The following is a 24,160-nucleotide window of genomic DNA, read 5'->3' as shown; positions in this document are numbered from 1 at the left end:
TGGTAGAATTTTACATTTAGTGGGTTGTTATTAATTGATTGTAAGACTTTTGGTTTTAAGAGATGGGTTGAAGTGAGATATATATACTCATGAATTCTTAGAAGTTTGAGTTATTTTATAAATTTGGTGTGAATCAAAGATAGATTAAGCTGGTTAATTGGGCCTATATATTAATACTGGATAATGAGACTGCTATTAATTAATTATATAATTATTTAAATAGAGTAGGTCCTCTCTTCTCTCCCATCAAATTACATTCACATTCTTAATTAGTAGTGGTGATCTTATAGAGAAAAGAGAGACACACTTAATAGCAATTGATCAATGGTTATGCTTTTTGGGTGTTTTCTTATATTTTTTATTATCTCATTAAAGATTGACCTCATATGAAAAGATTAAAGTTTGATATATTATTTTTGTTACTATATATGTTTCAAATCTACACACACACACACACGATAACTTAAAAGAATTTTTACATAAAAAGTTATCATGGTACCCAGGAGTGCTTCTATATATGATAGTGTAACCCAACACTTACATTTACTCATATCTCACACAGAGAACAATACTGATCGATTTATTCAAGACTGTTGGTCCCTCTGCAGAATTAGTGGGTGCAGGGGGAAAGAAAAATAGCCAAATTGGAAGATACAATAATTCTTAATCCAGCTAGGCTTGCGTCCACTGCATGTATGGAGTGTTTATTTTTCTCGCATTGGTAATTAATGATAATGCATGAATTTTGTTTAATTTTTCCTAATCAGCTTAATACATGCATATATATTCTTGTATATATGCTTAATGATATATATATGCATGATCCATACTTTATTTAGTTTGTTCATTGAATTATTATTTGTTCGAAAAGAATAGCAAACTCCCATCAGTAAACAACACTATATATGTCAAATGCATGAACTGTGACTTCTTAACATTAATCAGCCTCTTAAATAACGTTAAATAAGACAAATTTTCAATATTTTTACGTGCTTATTTGATCTAATATATATACGCGTGGTTTGTTCACTATTACTCAAATGCATGTAATATAACAAAATTATTAAATAAAAAACAGTAATTACATTAATAAATCAGCCTTTATAAATAAAATTGAAAAAGGACAAATTTAAAAAAAAGAAGAAAAGTAATCAATTTGCAGCAACCGGTTTTTGTACAACGGGAAAGGGCGAAGAATTAGTATTGCCGGCCAAAAAGCGGCTTCATGGAAGAATTCATTGAACACTGCAGGAGAGGCGTCAACAATGAATCTGGGGGCTACCAAACATATTAAAATTACATGCATGTATTTATATGTACATTCATGCACTCACCCACCATATGTATATCTGTATATATATATAAAACTGAATATCTACCCTACTGTGTAGCAAAAACTTCAGAAGACAAGCAAACCCTCTCTCTCTCTCTCTGCCATTTTTGCTCTACTGAGATGAGTTGCTGATGACTTTGGACCTCTGTTCTGTGTAATGCAATCGATATTCGAACATCTACCCATATTTCTGCTTTTGGTTGCGGGGTTTTTGGTGATCGGTCTCTTCTTTTCTGCTTTTGGTCGCGGGGTTTGGACTAGGAACCAGCCATGCCTGCTCTTGTCAATTACAGTGGTATGTTTGGATCTTTATGAGTTTTCTTGCTAACTTGACTGATTTTGGTACCTGGGTTGAGCTCGGATTTTAATGATATGCAGATCTGTTAGTAAGAATGGTTCTATTTAAACATACTTCTCTATTGGTATTTGAATGCGCTTTTCTGATCGGGGATTGTAATATGGAATAACTTTTCTATTTGAGCCCGCTTTTCTGATATTCCGATTGGGATTGTAATGTGGAAAAACCTTTCTATTTAAACATACTTTTCTGAGATTCGGATTGAGATTCTAACATGGAATACCATTCTTCCATTTTTCATTGTTGGTGATACAATCTTTGGACTGAACGTCCTTGATAAGATTTGACGGTGTCATGTGAACAAATCCCAAATTCGTCTGAAGACCTTTTATTTCACCATTTTAAGTTTGTCAAAATTTTCCGGAAGAAAAATAGGTTGCTCCTCTCTTTCTGATCTTCGTGAAATTGTTCTCTAGAAAGAAAAATAGGAATTGTTCCTTTCTGATATTGTGGTTCTAACATAGCTATATAATGGAAGTCTCGAAAGATTCAATCGGAGAAGTAAGAGTTTTAAGAAACTTGACTGACGTTAGTTTCTGTTGCTGGATTTTCAGGAGATGATGAAATCTTTTCTGGGGGTCCAGTTTATTCGAAGGATTCGAGGCTCTCATGTTCGATTGATTCCCATTTGGATGGGCATGGTCCTCCTAGAAAGAGGGCTCGGGTTAGTTCCTCATTGTCTTGCTCAGATAAAAGGTCCGAGGAAGGGACACCATCCATTGAAGTACTTCCAGATGAATGCTTATTTGAGATTTTCAGACGCCTCCCCGGAGATGAAGCAAGGAGTGTCTCTGCTTGTGTGTCCAAGAGGTGGCTTATGCTTTTAAGCAGTCTTCGTAGTTCTGAGATCTGCACGAACAAGAATGCTAAGGGAGGATCAGATCATGTTGGCGCAATCTCTGGTGAGGAAGATATGGAGTTTGAGAATGATGGATGCCTTACAAGGAGTTTGGAAGGGAAGAAAGCAACGGATATAAGACTTGCTGCTATTGCAGTAGGAACTTTGAGCTGTGGGGGCCTCGTCAAGCTTTTAATCAGGGGAGGCAGCTCTACTTGTAGTGTCACCGACAAAGGACTCTCGGCGATTGCCCGTGCTTGCCCTTCTCTGAGGGTTCTCTCCCTGTGGAATGTCCCTTTCGTTGGTGATGAAGGTTTGTTTGAGATGGCCAAGGAATGCCACTCCTTGGAGAAGCTTGACCTCTGCCAATGCCCTTTGATTTCCAGCAAGGGTTTAATTGCAGTTGCAAAGAACTCCCCAAACTTGACTTCTTTGGAAATTGAATCTTGTCCGAATATTGGCAACGAGACCTTGCAAGAACTTGGAAGGTGCTGCCCAAAGCTGCAATGCGTCACTATCAAGGATTGTCCGCTTGTTGGGGATCTGGGAATTGCGGGCCTCATGTCATCAGCCTCTTGTGTCTTGGCAAAGCTTAAACTTCAGGCCCTGAACATAACAGATTTCTCTCTCGCCGTAATTGGGCATTACGGGAAGGCCCTTGCTAGTCTGGTTCTTAGTGGCCTCCAAAGAGTGAGCGAGAGGGGTTTTTGGGTCATGGGTAAAGCCCAGGGCTTGGAGAAATTGGCATCTCTGACCATTTCGTCGTGTTGGGGGACAACAGATCTAAGTCTTGAGTCAATTGGGAAGGGTTGCCGTAACCTGAAACATTTGTGGCTTCGTAAGTGTTGCTTTCTATCTGATGGTGGGTTGTTGGGTTTTGCCAAAGCCACTGGGTCTCTTGAAAGTTTACAATTGGAGGAGTGCAACAGGATCACCCAGTTGGGGATTTTGGATACACTCTCAAATTGTCAATCAAAGTTGAAGTCTCTAGCTGTCATTAAATGCATGGGAATCAGAGATGTATCTCTGGAAACACCTTTCCTCTTCCCTTGTGAATCGCTTCGCTCCTTGTCCATAAGAAGCTGCCCGGGTTTTGGAAATGCTAGCTTGGCAAAGGTGGGGAAACTGTGCCCTCAGCTACATCAGCTAGATCTGACTGGGCTTTGTGGAATTACAGATTCTGGGCTTCTTCCACTTGTGGAGAGCTGTGAGGCAGGACTAGTTAAGGTCAATCTCAGCGGTTGCTTGAATTTGACGGATGAAGTGGTCTCCGCATTGGTTAGGCTACACGGTGGAACCCTTCAAGTCCTGGATCTTAATGGCTGCGGAAAGGTTACAGATGCAAGCCTGGTGGCGGTTGCAGACAATTGCCTGGTACTGAATGATCTAGATCTGTCGAAGTGTTCGATCTCTGATTCTGGAGTTGCTGTTTTGTCTTGCGCAGAGCAGCTGAAGTTGCAGATCCTTTCCCTGTCTGGCTGCTTTAAGATATCCGGAAAGAGTATTCTCTCCCTGAAAAAATTAGGTAAACATCTGGTGGGACTAAATCTTGTAAGCTGCAATTCAATCAGCAACAGTGCCATAGAGCTACTTGTGAGGAGCTTGTGGAGATGCGATATCGTCTTCTAAAGCTGGTACATGCAGCTCAGACAAGTAGAAATACAACAGTTACATGTTTAAAACATCAGTAGTAGGTTGGTTGTTTTCCAGAAGACTTTTGTAGATCTTTGTTCCATCGGGTTTTTGCAGGTTTCCTACTTGGGGAAGCCTGTTTTTGAATATTTTAGCCTCCCATTGAAGGGGGGGGGGGGGACGGCCTCTGTCACAGCCATGGTTCTCTGGATACAGTTACTTAGCCCAGGTATCGGGAGGTTGAAGGTCCTGATTTCTTTCCTGATCTGCCTTTAATCGAGTAATGTAAGAAACTTTTTCTCCGGGATGGTGTCAGTTTCCAGCTTGTCCGAGTCTTGTTATGGATGTTGTGTCAAAAGAGTGTGGATGTTGTGTTGTCTATTTTGCCATGACAACCTTGACTTTGTTGGTTGTTTTTGTAAACCGGGTCCTAGTGTTTGATGGGATGATTCAAGCTCTATATCTGCAGGGCGCCTCCGCTGGTGAATGATTCTATCCTGCAACTACACACCGTGACAATGGAGTGTGATGAACCTTCCCTGTTATTTGTTTTGTTTATCCCCGGCCCTTTCTTAAATTGTCTTCTGAATTTTGGTCCTATTTTTACACATGGTTTTGGATTGGGTTAAAACTTATTAGCTAGGATGTTTGAGGTAAATTATGATGCAGCAATGCTATGTTGCCCGGCAGTGGGCAACATAGCATTGCTGAATTATGATGTCCTGTTTACCATTTAGCGGGCAACTAGGACTTGGGTCTCTTTCTTGGGCGGGACACCAATTGCGTGTGCCTTTGCCGAGAGACCATGAAAGTTGATTTCTCATATATATTATTTCCGGGTTGATAACAACTTCACCATGAATTCTGTACTGTTCATATTTTCCTCTTAAAACTTCCGAGGACTCAGAACAAGCACAATAACCATTCTGTAATTGTCTAATCAAGAAAATCATCAACAGTCCATTGCTGTTTATGCTTTCTGCTGCTGCTGTGATTGCTAAAGCCTGTTGGTTCTACAATTGCTATGATTTTGAAAACAAAGCAATGCTATTTTGGGCATTTTTTTGCTTTCTAGGGAAACAATATCACCATCCTACAAGAAGTTTAACGTTTGCAATTTTTTAAGATAAATTGACCTTATAATCCCTCTTATGATTATTTTTAAGCCGAATTAATTAATGCACTTTGATTAAATTTCCAAAATACTCCTCTATACTACAATTAACATAAGCTTAAACTTAATTTCCCTCAAACTAAAAGTAAAAAATAAAATGTCTCAATGGCCAAAACTCAGGTGGGTTCCGCCCATCACTGACTAAGATGTCGGTGATGCCTAGAACCATTTGGGTTCTGGTGCTGGAAAGCCTGCTGTTAACTGCCAGCCAAATTGGCGATGGGGTAAGAGATGGCTGAAACCCATCTGATTTCTGGCCTTGGAACCCTTGCCGGAACCACAGGATGGGTTCTGACGCTAAAACCAAAACCATTGTTTAGTTCTGTCGGCGAAAGTCGAACCCAAGCAAACCCTTCTCGACTTACCTTTTCTTTTATTAGTTTTTGTTTTAAAAGCAGCACTGGAATTTGTTTTTATATAGGAGGATCAACGGTTGAGGTCTGATCTGAGGCTGAGTTTCTATGACACAAAGACCAAGACCTCTTCCCTCCTCTCCCAACGAAACGGCGAACCACACAATGCTTCTACGAAGCTGGTCGACGCCGGTACTGAACTCATGGCTTCGCAATCGTAAAGACTCTAGCGCTTTGCTGGAGCCCGAATTTGCGGTTCAGATCACAAAAGGCCAGATCGCTGTCCGTGCTTTCATTGCCTCCGGAAGATGATGAGTTGCCGAATAAGATGACCAGAAGGTCCAGAATGCCGTCGCAGAGCGACCTCAAAGATCTGTCCTTCTCCAAGAAGCGCCCGCTCAGCCGGAGCTTAAGTGGGTTGCCGCCGATCTCGGTGGAGGAAGGCGAGGAGGAGGAGGGCGGAGATGTGGAATCGGGTTCTGCTTTTAGGTTCCGGGTTGGATGAGGGTGCTGTGATGTTGGGGTTGGAGAGAGAATTGGAGAGCTTTCCTGTGGGTGGCAGAAGCGGCGGCGGAGGAGGATCAGACGGTGGTGATGGAGATGAGAATTCTGGTGCCTGGGATTGAGGTCATGGGAGTGGCAATTTGGATGTGCATTATCAGAATATGACTTGAGGCAAATCCTGGCAACGCTCTGCTCCTTAGCAATTTGCAGTACTCTTGAAAGAGGTGAATGCATTTGCATGCACACGACTAAAGTTCCAAGTTTTTTTGGTTGACGTTAGAATATTGAAATCAAATGGTATATGCAAAACTATCAATAATTGAAACCGAACTTATCTGATTTTGCTCAGCCCAATTAGGTCGGATCTTTGTAAGTTGAATTACTAGTTCAAAAATGAAATTACAAAATCGGAAATCGTTTGTTTGCCACAGCTTAAAAGTCACACAGAGAATCTGTTTTGAGAGTTCGTTGCCTTCTACACAAGTTGAAATGCACACGAGCACTTCAATTTTTCTTTTGCCCCTTTTCTCTCCAGCCAATTTTTCAGCAACCATTTCTGTTGTATATATATATATATATATATATATGATGATTAATTTTATGAAGTGGTCGCCGCACGTTCCATTCTTGCCTCTTCAAAGGTACCTGCAATGGAGACGGGGACTTGTTCCCCCGATCAACCTCCGACGATCAAGTCAGATATCTCTCAATTGAGAATTAAGTGTATTTACTCAAACTATATGCTCAAGAAAAGAAAAGGAATCCACTTTCTCTTACCTCGCCTCCCCTTTTAACCTTTTCTCGGGATAGGGATCATGGAGGGATCTTCGGGATCTCCCCTCCGTTTTCTTCGGAACCTTCTTGATAAGGATTTCGTGATAGTATCCGTCTCCGAGGAGTTCGGGATAGCTGCTGCCTCCGTGACCTTCGGCGAGTTAGTCTGTTCCTACGGCCTCGGAGATTTCTTTACTGAGTGCCTATCCGATTGACGTGGCGATGTTTGTCTGCCATGTGTCTTCTAGATTTAAACAAGAAGATCACAGACAAAACTCCCTATTAGGAAACGTATCTCCTGATCGCCACTGGGTATCTGTCTGGGGCATTGGCGTAATTATGGGATCGAGGGCATTCTCCTCATCACTTGCCCCCCCACTTCTTGAGCTCTTCGGCTTGAAGGGCGAGATGAGTGGTAAAGCTCCCGATGCTCCTCCCTCTAACTTCTTGTTGATTGATATCTATGAGGTCCGGAGAGTTGGTCGTATTTCTCTTCTTCTTCTCTTTTTTTTTTTTTTTTTTTTGCGCGTGTCTGGAGGGAGCGAGAATCGATTGGTTTTGACGGCGATATCCCTTCCCTATGCGTTGTCCAAGACCTTTTCGTCTTTCGAGCTCTGCCAATCCAGGGTGATTAATGCCCATTATTGCTCGCCCTTTGGTCTCTTACTCCTGCAGTTTAAATGGGAACTCTTTACCCCATTTACTTCTCTTTCCACTCGACTTTCCTTCAGCTTTAGCTCTTCTAGTGCCAGTAAGCATTTTCCCCTTCTTCCGCATCTCTTTCTGCTACCTCTTTGCTATGGCGATAATTGGTTCTGGGAGGTTCAATTCCGCCGGCGCAGAGCTTATTGAATGGGAAAAACACCCTGCTGCCTCAATTCCATGCCAATGGATGAGCCAGACGGAATGCCAGCAGTTCAGAGAAAAATACAATGTCCCTGAAGAGTGGGAAGTAGAGTTCAATAGCCATTTGCGAGTGTGTCATCTCGTCGCCGGTCGCCTCTGCATTTACAAGTGTGCTTTTGATAGGGGCTTTTGGCTTCCCCCGAAGAAGAGTGATGTCCTTACTTCAACATCTTACCATCGCTCCCGCCCAGCTATCCCCCTTCGGATGGCGATACCTGATGGGGTTCCTCCTTATTTGCCATACTGGCAAAATTGAGCCAACCAGGGACCTCTTCGACTACTTCTTCACGACCAACCGCGACCCAGGAGGGTGGATCTCCATCTCCCCCCGAATCGTGAAAGATGGCCGCCTCCTCGCCTGCAAGGGGTACTCCGGACTTGAGATTTCTGCCTCGACTCTCATGCAATCTGGCCGGTCGAAAGATTCTGATGATTGGAAAGAGCGCTTCGTCTTCGTCCGCCCCAGGCCATCCGGCTCTTCTCAAGAAATCTGGTCTGTCTGCAACGAGTGGACTCTAGATACCAAGCACAAGCGTCCGAGCGTCGAGACCATCGAAGATTTCGCCTGCCGACTTATGAAGAACAGCCGGAACTGGGAAGAATGATGGCTTTCCAATCTTAGCCTTACCTAAGCGGGCTTGGACGGCGAGAACTGTGAGCTCTTCTTCTTTCATCCTCTTCTTTACTCTCTCTTCTTCCTTTGTTTGTTAAATGATTTTCATCGTTATCTCTTTCTTAGTTGAAGAGGTCTGGGAGATATCGTATTCTTCTATCACCGGAGAAATGATTTTGGACTTCCCCGGGAGTAAGGGTCCCTCGGCTTCTCCCAGCAACCAGAGAATGTCGGAGAGGGCTGTACCTCCCGAGCGAGTTCCAAAGAGCAGGAAGAATAAAAAAAACTCAATACCTTCTAGGTCGCGAAGAGCGGTGGAGGGAGATCCTCGAACCTTCCAAGAGGCTTCCAAGAGCGACGTCGCTAGGGGTTCGGGGGACCCATCTTCCCAACTCCTCGCTTCTCATACCAGAGACCCTCCGAACGCGCAACAGGAAACTTCCACCATGCCTGCGCCCTCGCCGATCTCTCATGAAGATGATTCGGCAACTATCGCACAGGTGTTTGCTGCAGCTCGTACAGAGGCCCAGAAAAAACAAACCTTGGCAGGTACGGAGTCCAGTGCTACGTCTCCCAACATCCCTATCAGTTCGGTTTTTAAACGAATTTTAACGCCATTAGCACCAGCGGGGCGTTCAGAGCTGATGGGGGAGGCTTCGCTGGAAGAGGCTTTGGCGTTATCAACGAAGGAAATATTAGCACGCCAGACGAAATGTCATAGGATGGAGACCACCTCCCCGGCTGCCACTCCCTCCGAGCCTCCGGCTCTTAAAGCCACTAATGTTCCCTCAACAGCTTTAATCCTATCGGGGACCCCTACGAACCCCGAACGAAACCAACTACTGCGCCGAGATTCTGAGGGTACAACCGTGTTCCTTTCTCTTTTGACCTCGCCCTTTTTCTATGCGAGTAAGTCTTAATCTATGTTCTGTTTTCACTTCCTTAGAACCTTACAGAGTTCCAAGGTTTGGTCTCTCGGCGAGAATCCGAACTTCGAGCCCGGATTATTTCCCTGGAGTCTGAGGTCGAAAGGTTTCGGGGGCTTGAGTCTCTTTCCTCCCAACTATCGAGTCTCGAACACCGTGTTCACATTTTAACTAAGTTTGTTGAGCTGGCGCAAGAAAATGCCCGACTCGCCAACGAAGCTGAAGCTCAAGTGCGCGAGGATCTGGAGTTGGTCCAAAAAAACATGCTTGAGGCTAATCAGGCCAATTCTCGGCTCGGGGAGGAACTGAAAGCCACTAAGGGTGTTAATCACCAACTTCAGGAGGATATAAAAAGGCTTACTCTAGAGCTGAAGGAGGCCAAGAAGGGACAAGTCGAAGCGTTTGAGTCTTATTCCCGGTGCAAAGAAGACCTTCGCACTGCTCATGTCCAACTCCAATCCGCCCTCAAGGATGCTCAAGTGGCTTTTCAAAATGGTCGCGAGGATTTCCGAAGCTCCGAAGCTTATACCGCGGAACTAGAAGAAGTTCTTCGGGGCGGGTTCGAGCACATGAAGAAACTCGTCAAAGAGCGCTTCCCAAACCTGGATGTAGACTCCATCCCCTTCGACGTTGCTGCCGCCTTGTCCTCTTTAGAGTAGATATTTTTGTATTCAAACCTGTTATCGTAATAATAAAAGTGTTAGATTTTTTCGCACAATTTTCTTTTGCTACTGCCTTTTTGTTGTCTTGTTTCCTCTGCTTTTTGTCGAAAACAAGAAAAGACCGTTTGGGATCAGGCTTGATCCTTCCTTTTTGCCACCCCTGCTTATCGCTGGACTTGATCTTGCCACTTGCTCAAAAGGGTTCGGCTCCGGCCCCCCAAGGATCACGCCTGATCCCCGTATCGTCCTTGAGGGGTTGAGATTTGGGAGGATCGTATCTAACCCTTTTATATCCGTCGAAGGCTTAAGCCTTTCGAGGATCATATCTGATCCCTTGTTTTTGCCGGGGGTTCGGACCCCCCGAGGATCACATCTGATCCTTTGTCTTTGCCGGGGGTTCGGACCCCCCAAGGATCACATCTGATCCTTTGTTTTTGTTGAGGGGTCTAGCCCCATTGCGAGTATGTCAAATCCTTCTTTTTGCTCTGATGTGCCTTCCCAGGTCTTTGGAAAACGATGAGTTTTTACGCATAGGAGAAAAAAAAATGAATTTATTCCTGGATAGCATACGCAAAGCAACAAAGAAAAATACTACTGCTAAGACATGTAATAAAAAATTATTACTAACAGATCATATGAAAATAATAAAGAGTTATCACTGATAGAACTTTCTCAAGTTTTGCACGTTCTACGCGTTTTTCACCGGTGCACCCTCGAGGGTCTGTAGTTTGTATGCCCCAGGGCTGAGAACTTCTGTCACTTTGTAAGGACCTTCCCAATTTAGTGTTAACTTATTTGCTTCTCGGGCTCCCTGAACATCTGCTCGCCTTAATACCAAATCTCCCGGTAGGAAATTTCGTGTTTTTACTCGTCGATTGTAGTATCTCTCTATGCGCTGATTGTAAGCAGCTTGTCGAATCTTCGCTTGATCACGAAATTCATCAAGGAGGTCTAGGTTGTCCCTCAAACTTTGTTCATTGGATTCAGGGTTGAACAGCTTTACTCTTAGCGTAGGTACTCCAATCTCAACTGGGATTAACGCTTTCGAGCCGTAGCATAGACTGAAAGGAGTTTCTCCCGTGGAAACCTTCACCGTGGTTCGGTAAGACCACAGGATGCTCGATAGTTCTTCCACCCAGCTACTCTTCGCCTTATCTACTCTCGCTTTTAAATCGCGCAACAGAGTCCTGTTGGCGAGCTCAATTTGGCCATTAGCCTGTGGATGAGCTACCGAGGTGAATTGCTGCCTGATTCCCAACTCCCGGCACCATTCCTGAATAGACCGATCGAAAAATTGAGTGCCGTTGTCTGAGATCAGCACCTGAGGAACTCCGAAACGACAGACTACATTCTTCCATAGAAATTGCTTCACCCGCCGGGCAGTAATAAAGGCCACTGCCTTAGCTTCGACCCACTTTGTGAAATAATCGATAGCAGCCATGATATATTTGACTTGTCCAGCTGCTGGGGGAAAAGGCCCCAGGATGTCAATACCCCATTGAGCGAAGGGGCATGGCGTAGCGAGATAAGCCAGTGTGACTGCCGGCACATGAACCAAATTAGACGTTTTCTGGCATCGATCGCAAGTCCTGACTAGCTGCTCCAAATCTCGTACCATCGTTGGCCAATAATACCCCTGCCGCAGAGCCTTTTGACTAAGAGCCCGAGCCCCGATGTGGTTTCCACATATTCCTTCGTGAATCTCTCGTAGGATATAATCTGCTTCGCGGGGTCAGATACATTTGAGTAGTGGTTGTGAAAAAGACCTTCTGTATAGCTCCCCACTAACTAACACGAAATTTTGGGCTTTTCGTTTGACCTCCCGTGCCTCTGAGTCATCTTCGGGGAGTCTCTCTTCTCTCAAATATGACAACAGAGGGTCCATCCAGCTAGGCTCGTCCTCTACACATAACTGGTCCGCGACTTCTTCGATACTCTTTTGTGGAAGAGATTCGATCCAAATTTCCCGAGAGCTCGTAGGGAAAGAGGAAGAAGCGATTCGGGACAACAGGTCCGCCTCTGTATTCATAGCCCGAGGGACATACTCCACCTTTACGTGTTGGAAACGCGCCATCAACTCTTTGACCATGGTCAAGTATCGCGCCATGTGACTTTCTCGAGCTTTATATTCTCCATTCACCTGTTGCACCACTAAATTAGAATCTGAACTCACCTCGACATTTTGAGCTCCCAATTGCTCAGCTAATCTCAGACCAGCCAACAAGGTCTCATATTCTGCTTCGTTGTTAGACACTCGGAATTCAAAATGTAAAGCATAAGGCCATATTTGCCCTTCGGGACTTTTATCATTAATCCTGCTCCTCCACCCCCCGAGGTCGAGCTTCCGTCTACTACCACCAGCCATGGTCTCTGATTTTCTTCGGCGCCTTCGAGAGCTCCTGTCCCTTCGACAATAAAGTCTGCTAACGACTGCGCCTTAATAGCCGGTCGCGGCCTATACTCAATGTCGAAGGCGGTGAGCTCCACTGCCCACTTCAACATCCGTCCTGAAAGTTCTGGTTTGCTAAGGACCTGCTTCAAAGGTTGATTAGTAAGCATTATAATCGTATGAGCTTGAAAGTAAGGTCGGAGTTTCCTCGCCGATATTATTAAGGCGAAAGCCAGTTTTTCCATAGGAGGATACCGAACCTCAGCTCCCGACAATCGTTTACTCGCATAATAAACAGGCCTCTGGATCTTATCTTCTTCTCGTATCAACACCGAGCTTATGGCCTCATTGGCCACCGCTAGATATATATATATATAATGGTTCTCCAGGCTTCGGCTTGGTAAGAACCGGGGGCGTGGCCAGGTGCTCCTTCAGCTTTTCAAAAGCTCGCTGGCATTCAGAATTCCATTCGAAGTTGTTTGCCTTTGATAAGACCTTGTAGAAAGGAAGGCCTTTTTCTGCCAAACGAGAAAGGAATCTGCCAAGGGCTGTCATCCTACCCATAAGGCTCTGTACCTCTTTCACACTCCTCGGGGCTGGCATATCCATGATAGCTTTGACCTTCGCAGGGTTCACCTCAATCCCTCGGTGGTGTACTATGTAGCCCAAGAACTTTCCTGCAGAAACGCCGAAAGCACATTTGACAAGATTAAGTTTCATATGGAACTTACGAAGGGTTTTGAAACACTCCTCCAAATCCTCTGGATGACGTTCAGCCACCAGGCTTTTTACCAGCATGTCGTCAACGTATGCCTCCATATTTCTCCCGAGCTGGTGCTGAAAAAGCTTATTTACCAAGCGTTGGTAAGTGGCTCCTGCGTTCTTTAAACCAAAAGGCATTACGGTGTAACAGTAGGTTGTCTTGTTGGTAATAAATGTCGTCTTCTCTTGGTCCTTTGGGTGCAACGGAATCTGGTGATATCCCTGAAAAGCATCCAAGAAACTCATGAGTGAACATCCAGCAGTTCCATCAATTAGGGCGTCAATCCTCGGGAGTGGGTAACTATCCTTTGGGCAGGCTTTATTAAGATCGGTGAAATCGATACAAAGTCTCCACTTGCTCTGCCCTTTGGGAACCAGCACGACATTTGCTAACCAATTTGGATAATCCACCTCCCGAATGTGGCGCGCTTCTGTCAACTTTGCAACCTCCTCCTCGATTGCCCGAGCTCTATCTGGGGCGAAGCTTCGCTTCTTCTGCCTGACAAGCTGAAAGCCTGATCGGATCCCTAGTCTGTGTCATTACCTCTGGATCTACTCCTGGCATGTCCCGGGCTGTCCATGCGAAGATGTTTGTGTACTGTCTAAGGAGTGATACTATCCAACTCCTCAACGGGTCCTTTAACTCCATACTCACTCTTATGCATCAGTTTAGGCAACTTCTTCCAAAGGTACTTCTTCCAATTCATCCATCGGCTCTGCTGTTTTGGGATCTTCGAGTCCTTCTAGTAAAAAACTGACCTCCTTCGGGAGGTCAGCGTCCCTTTGCGGCCCTGGTTCTTTACCCATCGCAATGCCTATAGAGGCCATGTAACATTCACGGGCTAAGCGCAAATCTCCCCGCACTTCGCCCGTCCCCCTATCTGTGGGAAACTTCATCATCATATGATATGTGCTTGGAATAGCCCGAAGGGCATTGAGACCAGATCTTCCTAGAATCATGTTGTAAGCCGAAGGCACGTCTGCTACCAGGATGTCTAGCATAACTCGAGAAGTTCGAGAATCTCTCCCTACCGTCAATGGGAGCTGAATGATCCCTTCTGAATATACGGCTTCACCATCAAATCCCACCAAAGGGACCCTCGCTGTCCTCAACTGTGTCATTTCATACCCCATGCCTAAGAAGGCCTGCCGATACAAGATTTTCGAAGAGCTCCCTGGATCCACGAGGATCCGCCGAAGCTCCCACTTCCCGAGTTCAGCTGTTATCACCAGTGGGTCATTTCGATTCGGGTATCCCGGGAGGTCGCTATCTGAAAAAGAGATTGGATCCACACTCCTCGATCTTTTCAGCCGGACGGCACCACCTTTTTCACCCTTCATGACCGGGACCTCCCCTGCTGCGAGTGTATGGAATACCGGAGGCTGAGGATGATCGTCTTCCCCTCGATGCGATCTCTCCCGTTGAGCCCGATTTCGATCCTCCGTGCGGTCCCTCTTGGGGGGGCTCCTTGATCGCGATCGTTGATCCTTCCTTCCACGAGAATCACCTGCTTTGGCTACGTAGCTCCTCAGGAAACCTCGATTGATGAGTTCCTGAATCTCCTCCTTTAATTGGTGACATTCCTCCGTGTCATGACCATGATCCCGATGAAAATGGCAGTATTTACTTCGGTTCCTTTTGTCGGATGGTGCCTTCATCGATCGAGGCTTTTTCAAGTAGTCTTTACCCTCAATAGTAGCAAGGATCTCTGCCCTCAGGGCATTCAGAGGAGTGAAGCCCCCCGAATCCCACCTAGGACGATGTTTTTCCCTTCGGTCGTCACTCTTCCTTTCCTCCGGATGCTTCTTTTTATCCTTCTTTTCCACATGCTCCGCCATCTTAGCCTGCATGACCTCCTCGGCATTTATGTATTTCGTGGCCCGGCCCAATATGTCCGTGAACGTACTCGGAGGTGTTTTGGCTAATGATTGGGCGAAAGGGCCAGGCCTCAGGGCGTTCTGGAATGCCACCATAGCTACGCTGTGGTCAAAGTTCTCTATGCTCAAGGCTTCCATATTAAATCGTGAGACGAAATCCTTCAAGGGCTCTCCTTGGTTCTGCTTCATACTTACCAAGGCCATGGTAGACTTTCGATGTCTCCGGAGAGGTGCAAAATGCGCTAGAAAGCTGCCTCGGAGTTGCGCAAAACTTACGATGGAATGATGAGCCAGATTTGAATACCAAGCCCGTGCATGCCCCTCCAGGGTGGCCAAGAAAACCCTACACCACATCGCGTCTGAGGCATCCTGTACCATCATGTGAGAGGTAAAGAGATCAAGGTGATCCATCGGGTCAGAGGTCCCTGCGTAAGGCTTAATGGCCGGGATACGGAGACGCTCCGGTGGTATGGCCGCCATGATATCTAGGCTGAGGGGCTGATTTATCCTTAGTCCTTGAGCCTCTCCGGTCTTCGGCTATAGGGCGGCCATCTCCTCTTCTAGCTGTCGCAATCTTTTTTCCTCCCGCTGCTGCACAAACGACAAGTCAAAAGACTCGGCCACCTCGCCATGGCCATCATCTTGTCCCGGCCTCTGCGGATTCTCATCCCGCCGATAGGACTCCTTCTCTCTCGGGGGCTCGTGCCTTTCTTCCGCTCGAGAATGCTGGGCTTGCTGATGCTGGCGATCCAAAAAGCCCATGAGTAACTCCGTCAATCGTTGCACTTGACCCTCTAGGAGTGCTATCCGATCAGCCGGAGGCGGAGGGCCCTCTGGACTCCGAGCCCTCCCCGGCGGGCTTCGGGGAGGGTTCTGCTGACTCGGCTTTGGAACAGGGTTGCCCCCCACGGCCCGAGACGGCTGTCTTCTGGTTGCTATTCAAGGAAAAAAAAAAGGCAAGATTGTCTGCTGCACTAGAGAGACAGAAGAAAAGAATGTCGGCCCTATGGTGGGCGCCAATTGATGATTAATTTTATGAAGTGGTAGCCGCACGTTCCCTTCTTGCCTCTTCAGAGGTACCTGCAATGGAGACGGGGACTTGTTCCCCCAGTCAACCTCCGACGATCAAGTCAGATATCTCTCTATTGAGGATTAAGTGTATTTACTCAAACTATATGCTCAAGAAAAGAAAAGGAATCCCCTTTCTCTTACCTTGCCTCCCCTTTTAACCTTTTCTCGGGATAGGGATCATGGAGGGATCTTCGGGATCTCCCCTCTGTCTTCTTCAGAACCTTCTTGATAAGGATTTCGTGATAGTATCCATCTCCGAGGAGTTCGGGATAGCTGCTGCCTCCGTGACCTTCGGTGAGTTAGTCTGTTCCTACGGCCTCGGAGATTTCTTTACTGAGTGCCTATCCGATTGAAGTGGCGATGCTTATCTGCCATGTGTCTTCTAGATTTAAACAAGAAGATCACATACGAGACTCCCTATTAAGAAACGTATCTCTTGACTGTCACTAGGTATCTGTCTGAGGCATTGGCATAATTATGAGACCGAAGGCATTCTCCTCGTCAATATATATATACTAGCATGCACGAGCATCCTCCCCTGCCATTTGCCCACTTCCTCCACACTTGGAGGAAGTGGGGTTCATCTGCCGAATTGCAGTTGTTCTCCCAGCAACTGTACTTGTAGATTCGGATCTGAATCAGGATCCCTGTCTGAATTCGGAGTCCGTTATGGGCGGACCGATCCGGTTACAAACCCGGATTTACTACAGTTGATTTGTGTTGGTTTCTAGGAAAAGAACTCAGGAAAATTATGCATCACCTTCTTGATGAAAATATTTTGGCAGAGAATCAAGTTTTCTGGTTCCTGAGAAAAGAACCCAGGCAAATGCGTGATGTCCTGGTTTCGGAAACCAAGCTTAACTTAATTCCACTTCCAACTTCAAGGAAAATAATTTTGAAGCCAAAGAAAAAAAAGAAGAAAATTGTAGGCTTGGAAGTGTGATTAAATGAGGTTGCATCTTGATAAGGAGAGAATCTCTCTGTTTCTAATGGGTTGATTTGGAATAATGCAAGCCAGGTAGGGGGTGATTTCGTGAAGGCTGAAAAGTACTTTGAAAGAGCAATAGTGGCAAACCCAAGTGTCTATGGTGATTTGATACGGCAGAGAGCCACGGCGATTCGCGTCGTGCCCAGAGTTACTTGGACAAAGACTGGTAAGGATATCACGATTCAATTCAATCTCCCCTGAATCAGTTGTTAGTTTGATTTAAACTTTATATATTTATATACGAAATTAAGTAGTCGATTGTTGTCCTTGGTGGTGCAGCCATGTTTGTGCTTCATATGCTCGGTTTCTTTTGGGAGACCGAGGAAGAAGATGATGAAGGCGAAGGTGACGTTGAAAGAGAATTTTCACCAACAAGTATCTTGCAAGGACCTCCTCCCAGAGCCGCTGCTGCGGCTTCTTGGGCTCACCACCATCCATCTCTTGTAAATTATCTATATATTATTATATGTTATGACTCATCTGAACATCTTTTTCTTGGGCTCTTTCTTGCTATTATTCTTTCGTGTGAATAGCTTGCTATGTTTCACGTTCAGCATTTTGAATTGAAAAGATCAAGATCAAGAAGAGGAAGGGAGAAACCATGCTTCCTTAGTCGAATACAGTTAACAAAGCAATTCAAAAGCCATAACATTGTTTTAACCCAAAAAAAAAAAAAAAAGACAATATTTAAATATCCTAGGGGCCGAGGGCTGTGAGGTCCAAATCACGGTTGGGTTGGCCCAATCTGACCCTGATCCGACAAGATAGAGATGGGGTCCAGTTCGATTTGTCTTTGATGAGGCAGCCCGTAATGATTACACTAACTAAGAGATCAATGATGCTGAGTTTCAAATGATCCAAAACCAGCCAAGTACTGATCCACTAACCAACCCCATCCCTAAGAACACTGCCATCACAACCGCCGACACTTCGGCTTCATCTGTCGACACTGATTTAGGAGTCAGAATCATTAAAACGCTTGTCAGATACCCATTGGTCAAGCCAAGTGAAATTGTCAGAAACGCCATTGGTACTTCAGTTTTCAGCCATTTGGGGCCATGGAGGCACACTGTGAAGAGGGGATAGAACACAAGCCTGGCAATGCAGCCCCATGTAGTCTTTCCAATACTCTCCACAACATAAGTTGCAGTTAGAGACTTTCCCACAAGATCTGCGACATTGTACGTTGCAATCAGCATAACCGGGTACCAATCTTGAAGAATTTTGGACTTGAGATTCTCGGCTATGAATCCTGGGAAAATGGAGAGAGTTACAGTGTAGATCATGAAGATTCCTAGAGCCGGCCACCGGATTTTCCTGGCCACGTCCCAGAATAAGTGTCTGCTGCTGGAACTGGTTGGGATGTGATGATCCTGTAGAATTGGTTTGCAATAGTGTTGCATGGTTGGGAGCTTGTAGAGCAGATTGCAGCAAATGATGCAGGCCAGCAAAATGAAGGCGGTGACTATGAAGTAGAAGTGGGCGCTTGTTCGGAGACCCTGTGGTGTTTGTGGAAGTGATGCCTTTGTTATAATCCTCAGGATGCATACCAGAACCCCTGTTGTGATGTTAATTATCAGGAAACTAAATGAGATGTAAGATTAATTAATGATATTTAAATCTTCATTAATTTCCCAATAAATATATATCCAAAATGGTCAATCTAGCTAGCTTACTTGAGCTAGTACTGCAAACTTAAGTCCCCTTCCTTTTTACATACTAAGCAGCTAGGACCACATCTTTATTTGGGAATCACTATTTTCCCTATGCTTTTACAGAGAGCTATCATGTTTTAGATAACACTAGGAACCAATGAAATCGAGTACAGTGTGATCATTTGGACTACAAGAGAGTTGGGCAACCTAGAGATCAGTCGTCTCAAGTTTGAACATCCTATCCTGCTGCATGCATGAGACTTCAGCGGCCATTTGCCATGTTTCGACGGAGTTTAAGAGTAAAGAGACGGATAATACCACCAGTAAGTTGATTTATCCATAATAGTCTGATAATTCCTCAAATATAATGTGGGAATATCAAATTGGTCCAGTGAAAACCGAACCTCTAAATTGAGTCTCAATGAGCTGACATTAACTACGTGTATGAATATTCCTTTCTCACTATCACTATTTAACCCTTTCAATCTACTAAGAACAAAAAGAAAAAGAAATCTAAAAAGGTGGGATCGATGACCACTAATTTGGACACGAGGGTTGGTTAGAGTTTGAACCTGAAGAAGCTGTTCCTGCAAAAACAGCTTGCATGTACTGTTTCGGCAGCCTGCCAGCAGATCCAACCAAGCTTCCTCCTATCAATCCATCAGCCAAACCACATACCACAACCGATGCAACTATTGCAGCAAAGCCGACTGCATTATTAATATTATTATTATTCGATCCAATAATATTCCCCTCCCAGTCCAGCAATGGAGTCACCATGACAGACGCAACAAACATGCAAAACCCCACGTTCATCCTTATTCTAAACCTCTGCTTTCCTCTGCACCCTCCCCAGCTCAACATCAGAACCAGAACGAACAGAGAAGATCCCATGTAAGCCACCGAGAAGACCCTCTCGACGTGCCTCGCCGGGTAAAGCTGGCCGAAGTAATCCACCGCAGTGATCAAGGCGTTCCATGGAAGCAAGTTGCCTGCGCCAAGCATGAAATGGATCACATAAACGAGTCTGCATGTGTCCCTAATTGGCTCCGCTTCCATTACGACTTGGAGCTTCTGCATGCCTGATGGTTCTTTAAGCTGCGCCATTAATTATATTGAAAACCATGAAAATGATCACTTCGATGGAAGAAGCCCCTTTTAAATGTGTTATTATCTCGAGTGTGAAAATGAAAGCTCCACAACCATGGAGTTGATTGACGGATTTGAATTTAGCATCAATCGGATCATCAGTGGGTTAAAGGTGCAGAAAATGGTGGTCTTGTGGGGACGAGAAACGGATGGGCAGTATTAGAAGTACTCTTCTGCATATCGACTGCTCCAAAGTACAAATGCATGAGCTGCCATTGCTGTCACTGTCGGTGTTCGATGGCTCTCGAATCATTCAGGAATAGTTTGATATGTACGTGGATTTTGACAAAGCCTCGACAATTTTAGTCAATTCCCAGTTAGGACAATGAATGAATGATTATATTCTATACTGTGTAGCCTATGCATATATAAATAATCTTGAGAACGTATATATTTGTGTACCCATATATTTACCTTCTTTGATCAAAATTACTTAATATTCTGCACATCCCTTGCTAGAATTTTGTTTAATGATACTATATATTGTTGTTAATCACCACTTGAATGTACGTACTAGTGGAGGACAAGTAGTCCTACTGCTAACTTAGAATCAGATTCCCATCCTTACCATCACTAGAAAGGAGAGCCTCACTAATCATGAACAGCTCAGCAGCCAGAGGGGGGTGGATTTGAAAGTCTTCAAAGCTATTACCCATGGGGCTGGTAGTTTAGTACTCCACAAAGGCTGGGCATACCAGAGATTGTGAGGATATATACTGGGGATTAGTTTTTTAAGGAAAATAAAATCTAGGTATATTTGTGAAACCTATTTCAAGTGAAAATAGGAACTCCTACAATATTGTTATTACCCACAAATAATATGCTCCTTAATTAGTCCAGTTTTTGGTGGTCACACATCTTAATTAGTAGTCAAGGTATTGATGGAGGTCATATATAACTGAGTTATTCAAGTTTTGTATTGATAGAGTTAGTAGTCAAAAACCACTCTGCCCTCACATACATATTCTTCTACTATGAATGTATATGCAACGGGGACAAAATTTCAGCCTAATTTTCAAATAAAAAATTGCGGGGTGCATCTAATTATTGAAATGAACTTTTATGTATTCATACACTGGTGATGACCAAGTAAGTGATGTGGACTTTCAAGTTGATATGACATGGAGGTATAATTGGCGGTCAGTGAGGACAAAACTCATCAAACTAGCATAGACTTAGGAGGGTGGGATGATGGACAGATAGAGAGCCAAATCAATGAAACCTACTTTTAATTATATCTGCGTCTTGGAGAAGGATTGGTTGGCTGTCAAAGTGAAAGAAATTAGGAATTACTTTCGGCGTCCAGAAGAAGAATCGTGGGTTCATGTTATGTGGAACTTGATTCCTTTCTTCTCTGATTAGACTAGACTTGTGTCACTCACTTCATCATTCTCTCTACCTCCTCTCTTATGAAAACTTTATTATTACATTTTTCATGTTCTAGTTACCTCTCTTAGCTTCAGAGATGTGATCTCTGATTATGTTTATATCTAAATTTAAAGAGTGAAAGGGTCTATAACGCTACCACAAAAATCTATTAAAATTTCTTATAAAGTTAAGATTAATCTAACTCTAAGATAACTATTTGTATTCAACAAAAAAAAAAAAAAAAAAAAATGGTCATCTCTTGACCTTGTTAGGGCTTTGCTAGCTATACAAGATTGTTATACAACAAATGATGGAACAATGGCACAATTGTAGTTAAAATATTATGCCCCTTACCTCCAAAATATACCATATCTCTTTTATTTTTATATATTAAACTATTTCATGTTACACCACTCCTATTCCTTATTTTTACACTAAACCTTTTGTTATTGCACCAATCTCTCTTAACCTTTATATTTACACCAAAAAATACTATAAGAGTGCCCCAATAATAATGCGATTGAACTTTCCACTGGTTGAGGGGATGGATCTCCATGTAAGGTTAAGTTGTGTGAATATATAATTGCATAGTTTACAGAAGTTGGATCTTTAAATTCAATTAAATCTAATATTGAACATTTTCATTAATTTTTAAAATTAGATTTGATTTTATGATCGATGGTGAATATTGATCAATTGTGTTTTCTTGAAGGAGACGGGAGATATAGTCTTGCATATATATATATATATATGTTTCTTAAGATATCATGAGTGACGATGCAAGTCAATCTCCCAAGTTAATCATTCACTCGTAGAAAGCTTTTTATTATTATTATTATTATTATTATTATTATTATTGGTTCATAATACACTATATATATTTCTGCAAGTTGTTCAATTATTGGTGGATGAACCACAGATAAAACAAAAACCATTTTCAGTTTGGTGTATAATTCTGTCATTTCTCTATATTGAGATTTATATGTTTTGGATGGCTATTACGTCTTACATATATATATACATGTATATGTATAAACATATATAATCTCTGAAATGATCCAGAACCAGCCAACAGCGCTGAACCAGCAGCAAGCAATCCCATCTCTAATGACACTGCTAGCTAGCTATCACAAACAACTGCCCATACTTGGGCTGGGCGAGAATCTTATGAAACTTGTAATGTACTCATTGGAAGTTCCTTTCCGCCCATACAGACATACATACACTCGATCTAAATATTCGAACCAACCAGCACCATCCATGGAATACAAGCCTGGCAATGCAATTGCAGGCCCCCATGTCGATCCGATCTTTATCAGAAAGTTGCAGCTAAGGACTTCAACCATATGTACAGAATTTTGAATTTTGTCTTGTCAATGAGCTAAGACATTCTTTGCAACATAACAGTCTTTTTTGGGAGTCCTAGAATGGAGGTAATCTACTAAATCCTAGACACATGGTGAGAACGTTTCAATGTGAATATTGATGAGAGCTCACAAAGCCAAATTACCAAGAGTACTGCCGAGTGGGTCATTTGCATAAAAAAATTTTCATGTTTTAAAAATATTTTTATATATTTTTGTTATTTATTTATTTAGACACCATCTTCGTTAGTTTTTAAGTTAGCACTATTAATTAAAATTAATACAGTTCTACTCTTTAACTCTCTCTAACTCTAAAAAATAAAAAAATAAAAACTGAGCAAGAACAAGGGTTGATTCTCCCCTTCTTCAAAGAAAAGATGCCACTAAGAATGTATAAAAGTTCAAGTAAACCCAACTAACAAATGGAAGAAATCAAAATTGCCAAATTGATTTGGTTAATTTTTTAGTATTGTTTAGTTTGGTTTGGTTAGTTTGATAAAAAAACTGAACTAATCGAAATATAATAAAATAACGTTGTTTTGAACGTAATATATATATATATATTATAAATATAAATACAATCTAAAAATTTAAAAAATAAATTTTAATTTTAAAGTAAGCTTAATCCCTTTGCTCTATCGCCTGCCCGCTCCCTGTGAAGGTGTGACTTGCCGTCGCTAACTCTCCTTTCTTCATTCATTTATCATCTTTGAGTTTACGTCATCTTTATGATCTTTTCTCTTGTCAATTTGATTCTTATATTCTTTATTATCTTTATTATTTCCAATCCTTCATTTGCCAACTCTTTTCTCTTCTTTTTTTTCTTTTAATTAATTTGTCTATTCTTCGTTCTCATCATCTCCAATTCTCACTTTGTCTGACTCTCTTTTTTTCTCTTATCCATTTGTTGTCTCCGATCTTGACATCATAATTTTCATGTAATTTATATAATAATTTTTAAATTTTCATTTAGAATTATTTAAACTATGGTTTGTTTGGTTAACCCACCGAATCAAATTTTTCTTCAATCAATTCGATCTATTCATTTATCCAAAAATTTAAGTCAATTCAGTTTGATTATTAAGCTACCTTCGAGTTGTTTGATTTTTAAATTTAGTAAGCTCAATAAGCAAACAAATCGAATGCTCATCCTCCAAAATGCCAATGGCGGCCTTTCACTACCACTAAGCTGCGGCCGCCAATTTTTAAGTCAAATTTCTCATACAACATCAATCCTTAGAGCATAGACATGGAAACTTGAGGTGCACGGGCCCATTTTGGCTTTATTCCTTGAGGTCATGTCAAGTTTGGCCTGTTTTTTGAAATAGGTTATGCCACCCAGACCCATATTAGAAAAAGGGGGGTCCCACTAGCCCCTAAGCACTTAATAAAAAGGTTGGGTGGTGCCAAGCTGAGAGGGTGGTGCCATGTGTCAAGCCAATCTTGGTCCTAATGGGCCAGAT

At 43.2% G+C, this 24,160-nt stretch overlaps 2 protein-coding genes across 2 annotated transcripts; one reads left to right on the top strand and one right to left on the bottom strand.

Annotated features, from left to right (window-relative positions):
- The first annotated feature begins 1,374 nt into the window (after positions 1–1,374).
- Positions 1,375–17,658, top strand: LOC127795217 (EIN3-binding F-box protein 1-like). The gene is made up of 4 exons (XM_052326755.1): positions 1,375–1,628; positions 2,246–6,416; positions 17,192–17,327; positions 17,441–17,658. Exons 1-2 carry the CDS (start codon positions 1,604–1,606, stop codon positions 4,156–4,158), a joined length of 1,938 nt encoding a protein of 645 aa, XP_052182715.1. The 5' UTR covers positions 1,375–1,603; the 3' UTR covers positions 4,159–6,416; positions 17,192–17,327; positions 17,441–17,658.
- Positions 17,659–17,768: 110 nt separating this feature from the next.
- On the bottom strand, positions 17,769–20,046 carry LOC127795218 (equilibrative nucleotide transporter 8). Its single transcript, XM_052326756.1, has 2 exons — positions 19,389–20,046; positions 17,769–18,719 (listed from the first exon to the last, which is right to left on the bottom strand). Exons 1-2 carry the CDS (start codon positions 19,921–19,923, stop codon positions 18,010–18,012), a joined length of 1,245 nt encoding a protein of 414 aa, XP_052182716.1. The 5' UTR covers positions 19,924–20,046; the 3' UTR covers positions 17,769–18,009.
- Between the last annotated feature and the right edge of the window lie 4,114 nt (positions 20,047–24,160).

The sequence above is a fragment of the Diospyros lotus genome, chromosome 2, assembly GCF_014633365.1.
Source record: "Diospyros lotus cultivar Yz01 chromosome 2, ASM1463336v1, whole genome shotgun sequence".
In the NCBI taxonomy this organism is placed as follows: domain Eukaryota; kingdom Viridiplantae; phylum Streptophyta; class Magnoliopsida; order Ericales; family Ebenaceae; genus Diospyros; species Diospyros lotus.
Note: the sequence above shows the minus strand (reverse complement) of the source record. Positions and strands in the feature narration are given on the sequence as shown.